Source organism: Carassius carassius, chromosome 32, assembly GCF_963082965.1.
Source record: "Carassius carassius chromosome 32, fCarCar2.1, whole genome shotgun sequence".
In the NCBI taxonomy this organism is placed as follows: domain Eukaryota; kingdom Metazoa; phylum Chordata; class Actinopteri; order Cypriniformes; family Cyprinidae; genus Carassius; species Carassius carassius.
In genome coordinates this window covers 2,508,858-2,528,255 of record NC_081786.1, presented here as the reverse complement: position 1 = coordinate 2,528,255, position 19,398 = coordinate 2,508,858, and the positions used below count along the sequence as shown (strand labels likewise).

General features: G+C 35.1%; 1 protein-coding gene across 1 annotated transcript; it reads left to right on the top strand.

Annotated features, from left to right (window-relative positions):
- Positions 1-2,375: 2,375 nt before the first annotated feature.
- On the top strand, positions 2,376-19,198 carry LOC132112382 (cell division cycle 5-like protein). Its single transcript, XM_059519837.1, has 16 exons — positions 2,376-2,584; positions 3,448-3,551; positions 3,721-3,882; positions 4,379-4,506; positions 4,584-4,683; positions 6,246-6,464; positions 6,566-6,710; positions 7,413-7,601; positions 7,682-7,830; positions 8,879-9,041; positions 9,156-9,320; positions 9,436-9,516; positions 12,725-12,967; positions 14,765-14,962; positions 17,712-17,924; positions 18,796-19,198. Exons 1-16 carry the CDS (start codon positions 2,540-2,542, stop codon positions 18,898-18,900), a joined length of 2,409 nt encoding a protein of 802 aa, XP_059375820.1. The 5' UTR covers positions 2,376-2,539; the 3' UTR covers positions 18,901-19,198.
- The last annotated feature ends 200 nt before the right edge of the window (positions 19,199-19,398 follow it).

Here is a 19,398-nt window from a genome sequence, read left to right as displayed (position 1 = left end):
TCAAGCTCAACAGTTCAAAAAATATCTGAAAAACAAAATTAACATGTAGGCCTATTGTTCATGGTACAAAGCACAAACACATTAACTGCAAATAATGTGGTTTATCAGTTGCATATGGTGTAGTGCTACTTATTGTTCCTAAAAGTAATAAATAACTATTGATGTTAGACTGTAACTGCTTGTTTCGCATTGGGACGCTCCCTCTTAAAGGGATAGTACACCCAAAAATGAAAATTCTGCCAGAGCAAGGCACAGAAATTTAGTATGTGCATCGTTAAAATGGTTCATGTGACATCAGGGGTTCAACCGTAATTTTACGAAGCTAGAGGAGAAGGAGGATAATTGTTGAATGAAGATCATGGTAGGACCCTTGCTGTCTATTGGAAGATCAGAGAACTCTGACTATATTAGCTTAACCCTAACCACAGAATAATTTTGGTTTTTGTAATACAGCTTGAAAAACTCACGTGCTTTGAAGTTGAACAGATTTTGATTGGCTGTCAAAGCTTTAGGCTATTGTTTAGTGGCTGAAAAAAAACATAACATTGTTATGTATCGTTATTGTTAAAGCTGTGGTGTCGACTTCCCTATTCTGGTAGAATAAGAACGGTCAAGTTCTTGAACCACCCTTTAAAGATGATAATTAGCATCCCTATCATCCTTTATAGAAGTGTTGTTGCAACAATGTTTGTGTCCATACCATGCATGATTTAAGCGTGTGCTGCCGTTATTATGTCACCAATACTCGCACTCTTTGAAGTACAGTAGGCTACATGCTGCCGACTGTTATTAAAGGGATAGTTCACCCTAAAATTTATTCACTCACATCTCGTCTCAAACAAATATTAATGTCTTTCTTGTGCTGAACACAAAAGAAGACATTTTGAACAATCTGGATAACCAAACAGTTGCTGGTTCATATTGACTTTGATAGTAGAAAAAAATAAAAATACTCTGGAAGTCACTGTGGACCAGCAACTGTTCGGTTGTCCAACTTCTTCAAAATTGTGTTTATGTTCAGCAGAAGAAGGAAACTCATTCAGGTTTAAAACAACTTTTGAGTGAGTACAATACATGAAAGCATACAAAACACTTACATTTTTGGGTGAATTATTCCTTTAATGTTAATAAAACACCAAACCTAAAAATCACTCACTACTCAACTGAATTCATCATAAAATAAGGTTCTTCTTCTTTCTTTTTTTTTTTTATCTTAACCCACTTTGGTCTAAATATCCACCATACTTTTTCATATTTTGTTACCTTAAAAGGCTTTGTCTTTATAATTGGGAAATTAGTTTGGCTGTGATGCTCATGACAAATAATTGTGATAAAAATAAATCTTTATATTTTGCCTATAACCCATGGCATAATTTAAATTTTTAGGTGAACTAACCAATTAAAGTAATGCATTATAATTTTAATTTAAACTTCTCTCTTCATATACACTTCATGCTGTTCTCCAGTTGATTTTGGTGGTTTCGTTCCTGACACTTTGGGCTTGATTTGGGAACATGTATAATTTATTCAGAGTTCAGAGTATGAGATTCCATAGAAAGAGATGTTTCTGGCTTGTTCTGGAGCTGAAAGCTGAACATCGGGTTCTTATGTTCGATCACACATCAAACACATTCAGCAGAGCGTCAGATGTCCCAGTCTCTGAAGTCCTCAGGTTTTCCAGAACATGCAGCTCCACAGCTCAAAGAACTCCTCTTCAAATCCTTATAGAACTTGTTCCAAAGTTACAGGTGACTTTCAATAACTCATCAATCAATGAATGAAATCTGAGGATACTGTGCAATCAATACATTACATCACTGCATCATTGATACATTACAACTCTATATTGTATTGCTCTCAAGTTAAATATGGTTTCAAAATATTTTTTAATATCAGTCTTGAAATATATATATATTATCATTTGGACTTTTTGAATATAATACTGATCAAATAGCCTATAATAAATACATAAAAAATAAATAATTGATTTTTATTACCCTCGATCCAATGGAAAATATCTTAACAAATCAGTTTTTCATGAATAAAATTAACAGTATTCATCTCTTTTTGTAATTTTTTGCAGTTCTATCTAAAAATATTTTGCTTATAAAGCATACTTTTTCAAAAACAGTTTCAGTTTATTTATAAAACACAGTAAAAACAAAACTGTTTACCAAAGTATGGTAAGATAATAAAACATGATAACATGTCTAAAAAAAGGGAAGACATTTTTTTTATTTGTTATTAAATATTATAAAAATAAAACAATAAACTATTTTGTTCAGCCTGTCATTCGCCACTCGGTCGAGAGGGGCAATATTGAGTTCAAGTGATATGACAGATCTCATTTGAATCAATAGAGGAAGAGCCTGTTTCCCACAGTTCTGTGCGTCGCTCCGTCGCATTTCCAGTTCCTTTCCTGTAGTGTAACGTGCTTCAGCTCAAACTCAAGGTTTATTTCTCTGATTTATTGTTCATTTCTCGACTCCTGAAGAAGATTTTACTGCGCGGGCGCGTGTGAAGACTTTAAATCGCCAACATGCCGCGGATTATGATCAAAGGAGGCGTGTGGCGCAACACTGAGGTTTGTTTAGAAAACACACACAACATTTCAGCATCAAAACAGCATTAATCTTCAGCATTTTATTCATCAAAGGCATTTAAACTTCATATGAAGACTATTTATTGCAATTGTACAAATGTCTGCACTGCTGTGTTTTTATTTACTTGTTTATAACGTTATGTTGTGTGTTGTGACGTGGACAGCCTTCAGTTGATCAATTATTATTATTTTTAATTGAGTGAATAAAATATTAAAAACATGCCTGCTATTACAATTTGCATGCATACCACACAATTTAGATTGTTTTAAGTTGTATTGTTAATTAGACTGTGTGCATAAATACTGACGTTATACGTCATAGATTGATGAAATGTCGATATTTATGATATTTTAATAATTGTTTTTAAATATGAATTATACGATTAAAATATTAAATTGCATGTTTATTCATTCTTAAAGCATATATCTATTTTTTTTCATTATGCATTGGTATGTATATATGTATGTGTGTATATATATATATATATATATATATATATATATATATATATATATATATATATATATATATATGTGTGTGTGTGTGTGTGTGTGTATTTATATATGTGTGTAAATATTAGTTTGCAGATTGTCTGAAAATGACATGTAAATATAATCCGTTCACAAGTGACATTTACCTTGCTTCTCGCTGACACTTGTCTTCTTGATAAACAAGTGCACTAACTTTTGTAAAAACATTATTAGGCTCATTAAGGTGGAAATCACTTTTAATAATTTCATCATTATCTGAGTTGTGCATTAGAATGCTTTTAAAAGCTGAAGTTAGATCCCTGGTGTGTTAAGTCACTTTAATTATCCATGTCTTTGATGTGATTTATTAACAGGATGAGATTCTCAAAGCAGCTGTAATGAAATATGGCAAAAACCAGTGGTCTCGAATCGCGTCCCTGCTGCACCGCAAATCAGCCAAACAGTGCAAAGCCAGATGGTGAGTTTATATCCCTCAAGTTATCTCAACCCCTAGTGATCAGCCAACCTGGACAGCACTTTTCAGCATCATAGGTGGATTTGAATGTGCTGTGATGCCCAAATATGCAATCTGTTGATCATATACTCCAGGTCTGATGTGGTTGTCACTTATGATGTGTTTCTCACAGGTACGAGTGGCTGGACCCCAGCATCAAGAAAACAGAATGGTCTCGTGAGGAAGAAGAGAAACTTCTTCACTTGGCCAAACTGATGCCCACTCAGTGGAGGACGATCGCCCCCATCATCGGACGAACAGCCGCTCAGTGTCTGGAGCATTACGAGTATCTGCTGTAAGTACAGTTTGATGTGCGATACAAACAACATGTCATTACTTTCACCGGTGAACTGTTTGGGGGCTTTTAGGGCTGTGTGATTAATCGAAATTGTACTAAAATCACGATTTGAGCGTGCACGATTTCCAAATTCGACATCTTTACTTAGTGATTATTTTGACTTATGTCTGTTCTAGAGACATGTTACAACTTTTTTGATAAAGCTCTCATTGGTTTTCTTTTGGAAATATGTTTCAAATTTATACTGAATCAATTTATGGCTGTAAAGCATGTCTGCGTGTGTCAAAATCGTGATTAAAATCGAAATCGCAAAATTGCTTTTATTTTACCTATAGCAGTAACAGGCTCTTATGAACGATAAAATCAATTTTTAATTCGAAATGTGTTGGATCATATAATTCAAGGTCAGTGCTGTCATGTTGACTCTTTGGTTTTACATGCATTTTTTTGTAGATGAAGAATTTGTTTATTAATCTGTTCTTGATGAGCACAGAGATAAAGCCGCCCAGAGAGAGAATGAAGATGATGTGGGCGATGACCCTCGCAAGCTTAAACCAGGAGAGATCGACCCAAACCCTGAGACAAAACCAGCCAGACCTGACCCCGTGGACATGGATGAAGGTGAGTGCCCAAAAACACTTGTAGCACTGCGGTATGAGAAAAGACGATGCATGACATCCATAAACATGCGTGTGCAGATGAGCTGGAGATGTTGTCTGAAGCCAGAGCTCGACTGGCCAACACACAAGGAAAGAAGGCCAAACGGAAAGCCAGAGAGAAGCAGCTGGAGGAAGCACGGTAAGTCTTTTACACTTTTAGGTCTCTGAATAAATGTTGATGTTTGATAGACTATACAACAATACTGTTAAAAAATATGGGGTCAGTCAATTTTCTTTCTTTTTCCGAGAGAAAGGCATGTTTTTTCTTATCCAGCAAGGGTGGGGGGAACTGATAAAAAGTGTCAATAAAGACTTATATTGTTTCTATTTTGAACAAATGCCGTTCTTTTGAACATTTTATCAGGGCCCTATGATTTCCGCGTTGCAGAAAACGCGGACGGAATCGCGGAATCCAGTCACAAACATGGAATTTACAATTTAACGTGGAATGTCACGGAATTTGTCAAATTTTGAATGAATTAATCAAAAGTAGGTCATTGCACTAACAGCAAATCGTGATATGGACTAATATCTGTAAATATTAAGCTGGAAAAGTCGATTTAAATATGAATCCTGCATGTTATGCATGTCTGTGTTAATGAATGGCGCAGAAGCGCGACTTCGTTTATTACACACACTGAAGCGCGCGTGACGCTCCGGTGATTTCAGCTTCTGCCGTCTCACAAGATGAGGACGGAAACCTATAAACATCATCTCCAGAACCAGTCTGAGAGCCACTTCATGAGCATTTAACCGTCTGATTTGAGTAAAACTAGCGTCACATCACATACACAGAACTGGAAAGGTATTCACGGCAACCCTTCAAAATAAAAGTCTGATTTAATTTAAAGACAAGTATTTGCCAGAAATCTATTTCTATTGTTCAGCAGAATGTACATAGCCTAATACTCCCACTACTAAAATGAAACAAACATTATTATTTTTAAGGAATAAGCACACATCATTTCTTCCATGTTTTATTTTTAATAGTAAATATCCTTTGTTTACCAAAAAATACAGTTTGCTATTTTAAGAAAAAAATTTCAAGTTATTTTTATGCATTTAAATAATTAGACATGCTAAAACACAGAATTAGGTGACAATGAAACATATGGTATAGAAAAATAAAACATTTCATAGGGCCCTAAACATGTCATTTTTGTTAAACTTTTAATAAATTGATGTGGAAATGTATAAGTTTTATTATTTTAATTAATTATACATGCTTTTTGATAAATACAATTTAATTTAACCATTAAAAAGGAGTTGAGAAAAATGTAAACAGAAAAAAATGTAATCCGGAAAAATTAAAACTGATTTCATAGGTCACTATTTTATTCACTAAAGAGTTTTGCAAAAAAGTTATCACAGGTTCCAAAAAATATTAAGCAGCAAAACTCTTTTCAACACTGCTAATAAATCAGCATATTGATAATAAATCCGAATGATGTCTGAAGGATCATGTGATGCTGATGAAAATTCAGCTTTGCATCAAAGGAATAAACTATTTTAAAGTATACTAAAATAAAGCACAGTTCCACAATATTTCTGTTTTGACAATTTTTGATCAAATGAATGCATCCTTGAACAGCAGAAGAGACATAAAAATAAAAACATATGACTGATCTACTGATCCCCATGTATATATTCATAAATCAGATTGAGTTGTTCATCAGAGGTGTTGATCGCTGTTTTCTGCAGTCGTCTGGCAGCGCTTCAGAAGCGCAGGGAGCTGCGAGCTGCAGGCATCGCCATCCAGAAGAAGCGCAAGAAGAAGAGAGGTGTGGACTATAATGCTGAGATCCCGTTTGAGAAGAAACCCGCGCAGGGCTTCTACGATACATCCATGGAGCTCTACAATCCTTTGGAACCGGACTTCAAGCGACTGCGCCAGCAGCATCTGGATGGAGAGCTCAGGAAGTGAGTGGACTCATGTCAAACCTCTTCCTCTAGAGCTGCAGGTAGTTCTGTGTCCTGAGTGACTGTGTTTTTGATCACCCCTGTGATTTTTGTGTATATAGTGAGAAGGAGGATCATGACCGAAAGAAGGACAGACAGAAGATCAAGAAGAAGAAGGAGTCTGATCTGCCCTCGGCCATCCTGCAGACCAGTGGAGTGTCTGAGTTCACCAAGAAGAGAAGCAAACTGGTGCTTCCTGCACCACAGGTCAGAGTTCAACTGTGGTAAAAACCACTGTGACTTATACCTTGAACAAAAACGCCTTTGCCACCACAGAACAACCCATGAACGGCATTGTTGTTAACTAAAACTATTAAAAAGCTTTTTCATTAATTGAAATAAAACTGAAATAATATATAAATATTAAATGGAAAAACTTTAGAAAAATTAAAATGCTTTTTTTTTAAAGAAGAGATTTTGTACAACTTTTTAAATTAAAAGCAAACCTGAAAATATTAAATTAAAAGAGAATTCTAAATATAGATGAATACTATGCTATATGAATACTATAGAATTTAAAATAAAATCTGAAAATGTAAAAATAAAAGCTAATTAAAAATGTTAATAATAATAATATACTAGTCTGTAAATAATGCTAAAATAACAATTATATCAGAAAATTAAAGTAAATCTCTTTATAAAGTTTATACATCTAAACACAAAAACCAAATGAAAAGCACACAAAATGACAAACTTTATCTGAAATTAAAATGAAAACAGAAAATATCAAATTAAAAGCCAATTCAAAATATTGTTAAATTCCATAACGCTGATTACAACATACTAATCTCTCTGAACCACTCAGACTTGTTTTATGATTGTTATATTAAAACTTTTCTAATAGTTTAATGTAGTAGTTGTGGTTAGTTTATTTTGAATAAACTGCATTTGACTGATTTCTGGTTTCAGATCTCTGACGCTGAGCTGGAGGAGGTGGTCAAACTGGGTCAGGCCAGTGAAGTCGCCCGTCAGACCGCCGAAGAGTCAGGAATCACCAACTCGGCCTCTAGCGCTCTTCTGTCCGAATACAACGTGACCAATAACGCCATGGCTCTGCGCACACCCAAAACCCCAGCGGCACAGGACAAGATCCTGCAGGTGCGGTCTAGTTTCACACGCTTCCCAAACTGCCTGTTTTATATCCTGAGTCTCACCGCTCGGTTCTTTCACCCTCACAGGAAGCCCAGAACCTGATGGCTCTTACCAATGTGGACACGCCTCTTAAAGGAGGGCTGAACACCCCCCTGCATGAGAGCGACTTCTCTGGTGTGACCCCACAGAGACAGGTGGTCCAGACGCCCAACACCGTGCTGTCTACACCCTTCAGGTAGCCATCCTTCATGAAAATATGCACTTAGTTTCACATGAAAAATGCAGTTTAGAACATTCACACTCATGGTCATTGAATTCTGTAAATAAATTGCCATATTAAAGCAGTAATCCACTCAAGACTGTGGTTTACACGTGATTTTGTCAAGGTTCAGGGGTGTTGTAGAAATCACTGTAATGCATTGCATTAAAGGGTTTGTTCACCCAAAAATGGAAAATTAGTTTTACTCACCCCTGAGGCATCCTAGGTGTATATGATTTTCTTCTTTCATGCCTTGGAAGTTAAACACAACAAACTCAAATGACTAAAACTGAAATAAAAATAAATTAATTTTAAATAGAAATAGAAATAAAATCCCCCAAACTAATAAAAATGACGAAAGCACAAAAAATGTATAAAACTTTTACCTAAAAAATTGTAAAGCTAATTCTAAATATATATATATATATATATATATTGTTCAGCCAGAAATAATATATATTAATTTAAAAAGGCAATTTTCCTCCCAGTAATATGGTTCATGACATTTCTGTCTTGTTATGATTGGCACGTTAGTATAGAATTCAAATTTCATTTCAGTACGTCAGAAAGATTTTATTATTATTATTTTTTATATGAAAGTAAGAATTTTTGTCAGCAAGAACACATTAAATTGATCAAAAGTGATAGTAAAGACATTTTTAATGTCACTAAGGATTTCAATTTCAAATAATTGCTGCTCTTTTGAACTTTTCAAAGAATCCTGAAAAAATGAATGTGTTTTCAACATTGCAAAAATAAACTGAAGTGTTAATGCATATCGGAATATATTAGAATGATTTCTAATAGATCATGCTGAAAATATATTGAATACACTTAAAGAAAATGCTTATTTTTTTAAATTGCAATACAATGTGACCGTTCTAAATGTATGAAACTTATTTGAAAACATTACCAACACTGACCCTGAACTTCTGAAAATGAATATCTCAGAATATTAAAGTATATGCTAAATTTGAGGTTAATGAGCTGTGTGAATAATGACTTAAGGCCTATGTTTTCCCAGAACGCCCAGCCACGGAACCGAGGGCCTGACCCCCCACAGTGGGATGACTCCTAAACCCTCGGTGGGGGTGACCCCGGGCAGGACCCCGTTGCGGGACAAGCTCAACATTAACACAGAGGAGGGCGGCATGGACTACAGCGACCCGTCATTTGCCAAACACTTGGTGCGTAACGCCCATAATAATGAGTTTGAAATCCTTGAGTGCATTTAATGCATTTTTGATGCATTTATTGAAGTGTTTTTTGAGTCATGGTGCGATGTTTTCTGTCTGTTCCAGCAAAAGGAGACCCGCGAGCAACTTAGACAAGGCTTGATGTCTCTTCCGGTGCCCAAAAACGACTTCGAGATCGTTCTTCCCGAAAACGCTGAGAAAGAGTTGGAGGAAGCCGAGGTGGACGAGAGTTACGTGGAGGATGCGGCCGAGATAGAGCTGCGTAAACAGGTGAGTCACCTCGGCCTGTCAGCTTTCTGAGATCTGTAAATACACGGAGTGGTGCCGTGTTAAGCCTTTATATATTTGTTTTTGTTGTTGTTTATCTTGTGGGATATTTGCACAGGCCGCTAGAGACGCCGAGAGGGAGAAGGAGCTGCGGCAGAGACATACAGCAGTTCAGAGAGATTTACCACGACCTTCAGAGGTGAAGACAAACACACACACACACCAGCCATACATACTTATCTATCGCAATCACTGTGCCCCAAAGCGGTGCTATATATGTAATTATTAATATACTTATTAATAGTATTTATCAAAAAATACTACTATTAGTAGCAAATTTAGTTTATTTTTTAAAAATGTTTATTTTTAGTTTTGTTTTTTTCTGTTTTAGTAATGTATTAAAGGAAATGTAGAAAATTTGCTTGGGTGACTACATAAAAAAAATTGTGTAGTATTAATTTAGTTTTTGCTTTTTCAATATTAACACATATTAACATATTTGAAAATAACTGTCCCACATGTATTAAAATGTTAATATATATATATATTTTCATTTAGTTGCATTTAGGTGAGTTTTTAGTTTTTTTTTCCCCCATTTTAGTATTAACTATTTTTGTTTTTGTTACCAGGAACATTTTTAATATGTAGTTTTAATGTACTGTTTATTGATATCGAGTTTTTATTATATTTGTTTTCAGTTTTTATTTAATTTTAGTAATTTTTATGTATTGTTTTATTTTTTATTTTTTTTCAGGTTTAGTAGCTTAAACTTTCATTAAGTTGCCGAGGCGCTCTCTCTCTCTCTAAATATATATATATATATATAAGTGTTGTCACGATACTGGAATTTCAAAATTCGATATGATACCTTGAAAGATATCGATTATCGATAAAAAACTGCCACAATATTATTTTATTTATAGATAAATATAACAAGTCTATGGATACCTTGGCAATTGAATTGCCATTGGCTAGTACATTTTTTTGTTTACTCGCCAGACTGATATACTAATATTTATACATATACAGTTGTGGCCAAAAGTTTTGAGAATTACATAAATATTAGTTTTCAAAAAGTTTGCTACTAAACTGCTTTTAGATCTTTGTTTCAGTTGTTTCTGTGATGTACTGAAATATAATTACAAGCACTTCATACGTTTCAAAGGCTTTTATCGACAATTACATGACATTTATGCAAAGAGTCAGTATTTGCAGTGTTGGCCCTTCTTTTTCAGGACCTCTGCAATTCGACTGGGCATGCTCTCAATCAACTTCTGGGCCAAATCCTGACTGATAGCAACCCATTCTTTCATAATCACTTCTTGGAGTTTGTCAGAATTAGTGGGTTTTTGTTTGTCCACCCGCCTCTTGAGGATTGACCACAAGTTCTCAATGGGATTAAGATCTGGGGAGTTTCCAGGCCATGGACCCAAAATTTCAACATTCTGGTCCCCGAGCCACTTAGTTATCACTTTTGCCTTATGGCACGGTGCTCCATCGTGCTGGAAAATGCATTGTTCTTCACCAAACTGTTCTGATTGTTGGAAGAAGTTGCTGTTTGGAGGGTGTTTTGGTACCATTCTTTATTCATGGCTGTGTTTTTGGGCAGAATTGTGAGTGAGCCCACTCCCTTGGATGAGAAGCAACCCCACACATGAATGGTGTCAGGATGCTTTACTGTTGGCATGACACAGGACTGATGGTAGCGCTCACCTTTTCTTCTCTGGACAAGCCTTTTTCCAGATGCCCCAAACAATCGGAAAGGGGCTTCATCTGAGAATATGACTTTGCCCCAGTCCTCAGCAGTCCATTCACTATACTTTCTGCAGAAGATCAATCTGTCCCTGATGTTTATTTTGGAGAGAAGTGGCTTCTTTGCTGCCCTTCTTGACACCAGGCCATCTTCCAGAAGTCTTGGCCTCACTGTGCGTGCAGATGCGCTCACACCTGCCTGCTGCCATTCCTGAGCAAGCTCTGCACTGTGGCACTCCGATCCCGCAGCTGAATCCTCTTTAGGAGACAATCCTGGCAGTTGCTGGACTTTCTTGGACGCCCTGAAGCCTTCTTTACAAGAATTGAACCTCTTTACTTGGAGTTCTTGATGATCCTATAAATTGTTGATTTAGGTGCAATCTTAGTAGCCACAATATCCTTGCCTGTGCAGCCATTTGTATGCAACGCAATGATGACTGCACGCATTTCTTTGCAGGTCACCATGGTTAACAATGGAAGAACAATGATTTGAAGCATCACCCTCCTTTTAACATGTCAAGTCTGCCATTCTAACCCCATCAGCCTGACATAATGATCTCCAGCCTTGTGCTCGTCAACATTCTCACCTGAGTTAACAAGAAGATTACTGAAATGATCTCAGCTCCTTTAATGACAGCAATCAAATGCAGTGGAAATGTTTTTTTTGGGATTAAGTTAATTTTAATGACAAAGAAGGACTATGCAATTCATCTGATCACTCTTCATAACATTCTGGAGTATATGCAAATTGCTATTATAAAAACTTAAGCAGAAACTTTTCCAATTTCCAATATTTATGTATTCTCAAAACTTTTGGCCACGACTGTGTGTGTGTGTATATATATATATATATATATATATATATATATATACTGTGTATGTTTTTAAAATGGCACAGCTTTTTAAATACCTGAGAGTACAACCTTAACATCAGTCAGTCAAGCATTATAATATGATATCTGGATAATCAAGTATTATTTAATGATAGAACTTTAGTAATTATAATTAAAACTTGGTAACCATGTATGAAGGCATAGACATTTTAACTGAATTTAGGACTGATGGTGGTGCTTTGTTGATCATTCAGTGTTTCTGTAAAAAAAAGGGGGGGGGAAACTAACTATAACACTGATAAGATGATGATAATAATAATACTACGTATTCTACTAATAAGAACAGTAATGGATTCATGAATATTAATAAGGTTGTCTGCGTTCGGTCAAACTGATTTGCTCAGTAGGTGAGCACCAGCCAATGAGATTCCGTTTGCGTATTAGTTCCGCCCACTACTAAAGAACTCCGTTATTTTTACAGGAAAATACAACAAAGAATATCGTTTAGCACGTACATGTAGCGCGTCAATTCTGCAATTTCTCATGTGTGTGTTTGGTTTATCTCAGTTTACTTTTTTTTTATATATATCTTTAAAATAAACACTCCCACATACTGTCATTTATCAAATTCTAACTTGTATTGCAGAGTAAAGTAATGTGGGGAAGAACCTGATTAGCTGTTGCAATCTGTAGTTAAGGTGCTCCTACTAGTCATTTTTCCCTACTTAAGTTATACAAATAAAGAAATGGTACATTTGTATAGTTTAAAGGGATGTACTCTACCATGAGATGAAGTCTGAACTTCTGCTTGTGTGTGTTCAGGTGAATGAGACGATCCTCCGTCCTCACACTGTGGAGCCGCCGCTGACAGACCTGCAGCAGGCTGAAGAAGTCATTAAGAAAGAAATGATCACCATGATCCACTTCGACTGTCTGCATCAACCCTTCAGCGACGCTCAGGCCAAGAAGGGCAAAGGAGTGGGATCCAGCTCCAGCCACGCCGATCACATCTCTTACCTGGAGAAAACACCCTACGAAAAAGTCTCAGAGGAAGAGCTCAAAAAGGTTTGCTGCTTATAATTGTTAGATCCCCACTTTTCTTTCTTTCTTTTTTTTTTTATCATGTGGGAAAATCCTAGAGTGATTTATTCTAAAAAGATAGTATTAAATTATGCGTGTGAGCACGCAGATGGCTGGAGAGGTGAATCTCTGGAGGTTTTGTTATTCTGCAGGTACAGGTTCAAGTGTGACCTGGCAATTATTCAAAATAGTGACATTTAGAAACGTCCAGGTCATATTTTTGCATAATAAAAATACCTATTTAGGACGCACTGTGGCTTTATTCCAAGTTGAGCTGATTTACTTCACTGCCATTACTTTTCACTAGGTATTTTGATCGATTTTGATCATTCGAACAAATCTTCAACTTATTTCTTAAATTAATTGGATTTTAGATAATGTTGATTACATTTTCTGTATGTATATTCTGCATGCAGTTGATAATGAAATGTTGTATTAATTTTTAATAAAAAAAGCAGGTGTGCCGCAACAATTCAATAATAAATGAAATGATGTAAAATGCATTCAAATAAAATCTAGAAATATTGTAATATTCCATATTTTTGAAAAATATAAAACCCCATAGTGTTTGACTGTCAAAAGCAATAAAATAAATTGCAATTAAATGTTAATTAGAGTGTTGTCACGGTACCAAAATTTCAGTATTCGATACCGATACCAGTGAAAATCCATGGTTCTCGGTACCAGAGCAAAAAAACAAAACTTTTTATCACTAAAAATAAAAAAACAATGCCATTCTTTATAATTATTTACAATTGTGTTTAAAGTTTTTCTACAAGTAATATAATTATGAAAAACAGTAAACAAGTTTCACCCAAGTTTAATTTGTCTTTTGATGAAATTTAAACATTTTATTTTTTGGTAAATAAAGGGGATTTGCTATTAAAATTAAAACATGGAAGAAATATTGCATTATTTATTTCTTATTTCAACAGTAGTAGCAGTATCACATACATTCTACTAAATAATAGTAATATTTCTAGCACAATCCCTTTATGTAAAAATGAACTTTTATTTTGACGGGTTGCCGTTAATACCTTTAAATTGACACTGGTGTTACTCAAATGAAACGGTAAAATGCTTGTGAAGTGACTCAGAACAGTTCTGGTGATGTTGTTGATGTATTTATGTCCTCATTACTGCAAGCGTCACGCGCTTCAGTCTACGTAGTAAACAAACCCACACGTCTTTGCCATTCATTCATTCATTCACACAGAGATGCGCAGAACATGCAGGATTCAGATTTCAACCAACATTTACAGATACTGGTCCATATGGAGATTTGATTAATTCACGCTAACTTTGACAAATTCGGTGACTGTGATTATTAAAATGTAAGTTTCAACAACTAATCAATAAAATTATAATGGTACTGCAGTGCGAAACGGTTTCATTCTAATTACTGTATTGTCAAAATGAAGACAAATTTACTTTAAAAATAAATTTTACAGTATCGCAGTACTGAACATTTAGGTTGATAAGTTTAATTGACAGAAATAAGGGCACATTGCAAATGAATCTTAGACTTCATTTTCTTTTTACAGTTTTATTTTGGATTATGACCTAGATATTTCTGATGGATGAAACCATGAAGTCAGATGAAGTCATGAAGACAAGAGCTTATTGCTTGCTGATAGATTGAGTTTGGTTCTCTTCGGTCATAAAATGCATGACTCTTGAAACTCAAACCTGATGCATCCTCTGACTGAAGCCGTGTGTGTCTGTGTGTGTGTCTGTGTGTGTGTGTGTGTGTGTGTGTGTCTGTGTGTGTGTCTCTGACAGGCCGGAGAGCTGCTGGCTCAGGAGATGGAGGTGGTGAAGCATGGGATGGGTCACGGGGATCTGTCTATGGAGGCGTATAACCAGGTTTGGGAGGAGTGTTACAGTCAGGTCCTGTACCTGCCCGGACAAAGCCGCTACACTCGAGCTAATCTGGCCAGCAAGAAGGACAGGATCGAGTCAATGGAGAAGAAACTGGAGGTACGATCATCACTAAGGTCATGATGGGTCCTGCACACTCTCTTTACATCCAGTAGGTGGCGCTGTGTGGCTGGTAGAAGCCAATAATATTCCAAAATCAGTAATGTTCAGGATTCTGGAAAAATCCTGGTATGTGTATATATATATATATATATAGTATTTTATTATCTTTAAGATTATTTTATTTGTTGTCATTGTTGTATTAATTTTTTTTTTTCTTATTTTAAATTCATTTCTTAATGTATTTTTGTTTAATTGGTTTTGCTGGGTACTTAATTGTATTATTCAGTTTTCATATATTCAGTGATGTTCGGGTTTTTGGTAAAAGCACCAAATCATTTGGTTTCTTTTAGTGTATTAGTCCATTAATTCCGACCTGTTCTTGGTGCTCTTTAAAGTAAGTGAGATTTTAATTAGTGTATATATATATATATATATATATATATATATATATATATGTATTATACAGACATACACACACACACACACACACACACACACACACATATATATATATATATTTATTTATTTATTCATTTACGCAAAGTGTTATTTTTCTGGCCATTTCATAATATATACATATATATTTATAGGTGATATTTTATTTTTGGGATTTTTTTTTTTTGTGGGTGCGTCATTCTTTTTAGTGTGTGCATGTTCAGTAATGTTCAGGGTTCTGGTAAAATCACTTGAGTATCTTACTGCTTTTAGTATAATGGATGGATAATTCGGATCCATTCTTAGTGCTCTTAAAATTCATTCAGCGTGTTAACCTCGTAATTAACCAGCCAAGATAAACGGTAATAACTCTGTTACTTCTGTTTTAATGAGGACGGCTGTAAACTCCTGGGCATTCATGCTTGGTTTAACACAAACGCTCGGCTCCAGTAAGACAGCCAGTGTCCTGCAGTTTAGGGCCGTGCACATGTGCAGAGCTTCAGTTCATTAGGACGTCCTCCACTCGACAAGGCAGCGTTTGTGTTGGTGCGTCCCGGCGGAAACTTGGAGTCCGTTCACACAGCAGCACGTTCGTTCAGAGAGGCAGGAGTTTGTGTTCCTGAAGGAAGTGGCTCTCATTCAGAGAACTGCCAGGATTTATGCCGGCTGAATCTGTGCAGCACATTTATCAACAGACGGAGGTTCAACAGTGCTCCAAGTGTTCTCCATTTGTGGATAATGGCTCTGACCGTGCTTCGCTGGAGTCCCAAAGCCTGAGAAATGGCTTCCTTTCCAAACTGATGCATGTCAACTATTTTGTTTCTCCTGTGTTCTAGACTTTCTTTAGATCACGGCATGATGTGTGGCTCTTTACGCATGCTTCACTTTGTCACACAGCTTCTATTAAAGTGATTTCTTGATATCAGTAATCGGGCCTCGGTGTGGCTAGTGAAATTTAACTCTGCTTTCTAAAATAATGTGGTTGATCACAGTTCTTTCATGATTTAACAGGAGAGGGCCATTTATTTTTCACATAGGGCCATGCAGGTTTAGATAGCTTTTTTCCTTAATAAATGATATCATCATATTTTTTAGCTGATAATTGTCTGACAGTCATGCGTTGGCTCATGACGTCCTGTTCTCGCTGATCTCTCATTGTCTCGGCTCGTCTGAGATGTTTTACTCGGAGAAGTGCCCAGTCAGGACTTTCAGCTGGCAGCGGGACTCTTACTGGAAAACGGCAGGCGCTCGAATGAAAACAGATCCATTATAATTGCATAATGGTTTGTTAAAGGCCAAAGACGTGGCCTGTGTCGACATTGGAGGTTTATTGTTTTTGTTTCCATCTCCAAACTTTGTAGAATTCTTGCATGTCACACATGATTGCAAAATTGAACGTCTGAAAATAGTCTACGTTTGTGATGGTTTCAGTATTTGGTGGTGCCAGTGTCTGAAGGCAAAACTGAATCCTGCTTTTTCTCAGACCTCCCATCGCAACATGACAAGATCAAGAGTTGTAATGAAATGTTTAAATTGAGCAGAGATTAAAAGCAATTTATTATTACATTTATCCTTTAGTATTTTTTAGTTATATATATATATATATATATATATATATATATATATATATATATATATATATATATATATATACATATATATATATATATATATATATATATATATACATATATATATATATATATATATATATATATATATATATATATATATATATATATACATACATATATAAGAAAAAAAGAAAAATGTATTATAAAAAATAAAAAAAATTCCTACCCCAAAAATATTAAAACTACAAAATATTAAATATATATATATAAAATGTTTATATGTGTTATATATATATATATGTATGTGTGTGTGTGTGAGTTTATTTTGCTGTGCATTTGAATATGTTATTTGTATTTATATTATACAAATTTTAACATTAATTTTTTTCTTTATGGTTTTGGTGGGTACCTCATTTATTTATATATATATATATATATATATATATATATATATATATATATATATATATATATATATATATATATATATATATATATATATATATAAATATACATATAAATATACATATATATAATTAATTTAGTTTTTTTCATTAAAATGGTATTTTACGTCATCCATTATTTTCTCCTTTTGTTTGGACAAATTATGTCTGGTTTTCATGTAAAAATACAAATTTAAAACAAAAACTAAGCAAAAGGTAGTTTCAGACTGAATTATGATTGAATAAACCATTAGCGAATGTAAGTCTTCCTCTCTCTTCGTGTGTTGATGACAGATCAACAGAGGTCACATGACCACAGAGGCCAAGCGTGCGGCGAAGATGGAGAAGAAGATGAAGATCCTGCTGGGGGGCTATCAGTCGAGGGCCATGGGTCTGCTCAAACAGCTCAGTGAACTCTGGGATCAGGTGGAGCAGGCCAACGTGGAGCTCCACACCTTCCAGGAGCTGAAGAAACAGGAAGACCATGCCATTCCACGCAGACAGGAGGTCAGATGTTTGGGTGCACCTGTATTTATATTAGTGCTGCAAAACCATTGTCACCAGTTATGCTTAATTTTTGCTTCATATGATTACATTATTTCACTAAATTTGTAGTAAGACTCATTTTTGTAAGCATGTTTTCATTGATGCTGGAGTTTTCCTTCAAAATAAAAGCTCTGCTGCGGTTTGTCAAAATAAAAGCTTTAAAGTGCAGCATTAATTACTGATATCTAGTGGTTTAAATGCAGTCCAAATTCAAAATATCTCTTTCAAGTGTAGCAATTAGGAAAGAAGAAATTTGGGAATTTCACCTACTGTAGTGTAAAGCAAAAATAATATACCTCTGGAATATTAATTTTCATTTATTTTACAGTGCAGCTGTACAATATGACCGAGACTAATAAAGACTTATGAATATCAGAAATAAAAAGTGCAAAGTGCAAAAAAAGTGCAAAAATGCATTGCTAAGAATATTAATTTGGACAACTTTAAAATACATTTTCTTAATATTTAGATATTATTTATTATTCAATTCGACCAAATAGTTGTATCTCAGACAAATATTGTCCTCCTAACAAATCATACAGCAATGGAAATCTTATTTATTAATCTTTCAGATGACGTATATATCTTAAAAAAATAATAATATCGTATCGTAGACTTAATATCGCGATATCATCGTATTGAGAGATTTTGATAGTTACATCCCAAATAAATAATCAAATAAATGTTAAAATATATAAGTACACGTTATATATGTATGGTTTGTTAATGTTAATATTGTATTCTTTTTTCCTCCTACAAACAAACAAACAAAAGATTTACAACATGGCAAGTTAGATCTATTATGCATCAACACGTTGTGGTTTCTGTGCAGGCCCTGAGAGAGGACGTCCAGAGACAGCAGGACCGAGAGAAAGAGCTGCAGCAGAGGTTCGCAGACCTGCTTCTGGAGAAACAGACGCTCTCGCAGAAGTTCTGAGCATCTCTGATCTACAGAAGAGCATGCTTCACTGTCTGCATCCATGTGTTTCTGCTGATAGAACGGCTTTCAGCTTCTCAATGATGACTTTACAAAGACTTCACACAGCGTTCGGTTTTTAAAATAGTTTTTCATGTTGACCTCGTAAGTGTAAATATCGTCCGCTTTGCAGTATGCGTTTTCCATGTCAAGCCATTTTTAGGTTTGTTTCTCCTTGTCATGTGTAAATTTGAATTATGACTGGCATTGACGTCGTACATCATTTACAAAATAAATCCTAAGCGCTGATTCGATCTGAGCTTTGACCGTCTCGTCTGCTCTCTCAATGAATGATTGGAACGAAAGGAACAATCACACACACACACACACACACACAACGTGACATGAACTTAGGAATACTTTACAATAAGCTTTAGCTACCTTCGTTTACATGACCTATCAATGAAAAAAATACTGCTAATGCATATTCATCATAGTTCTTTCCAGCATTTATTTATT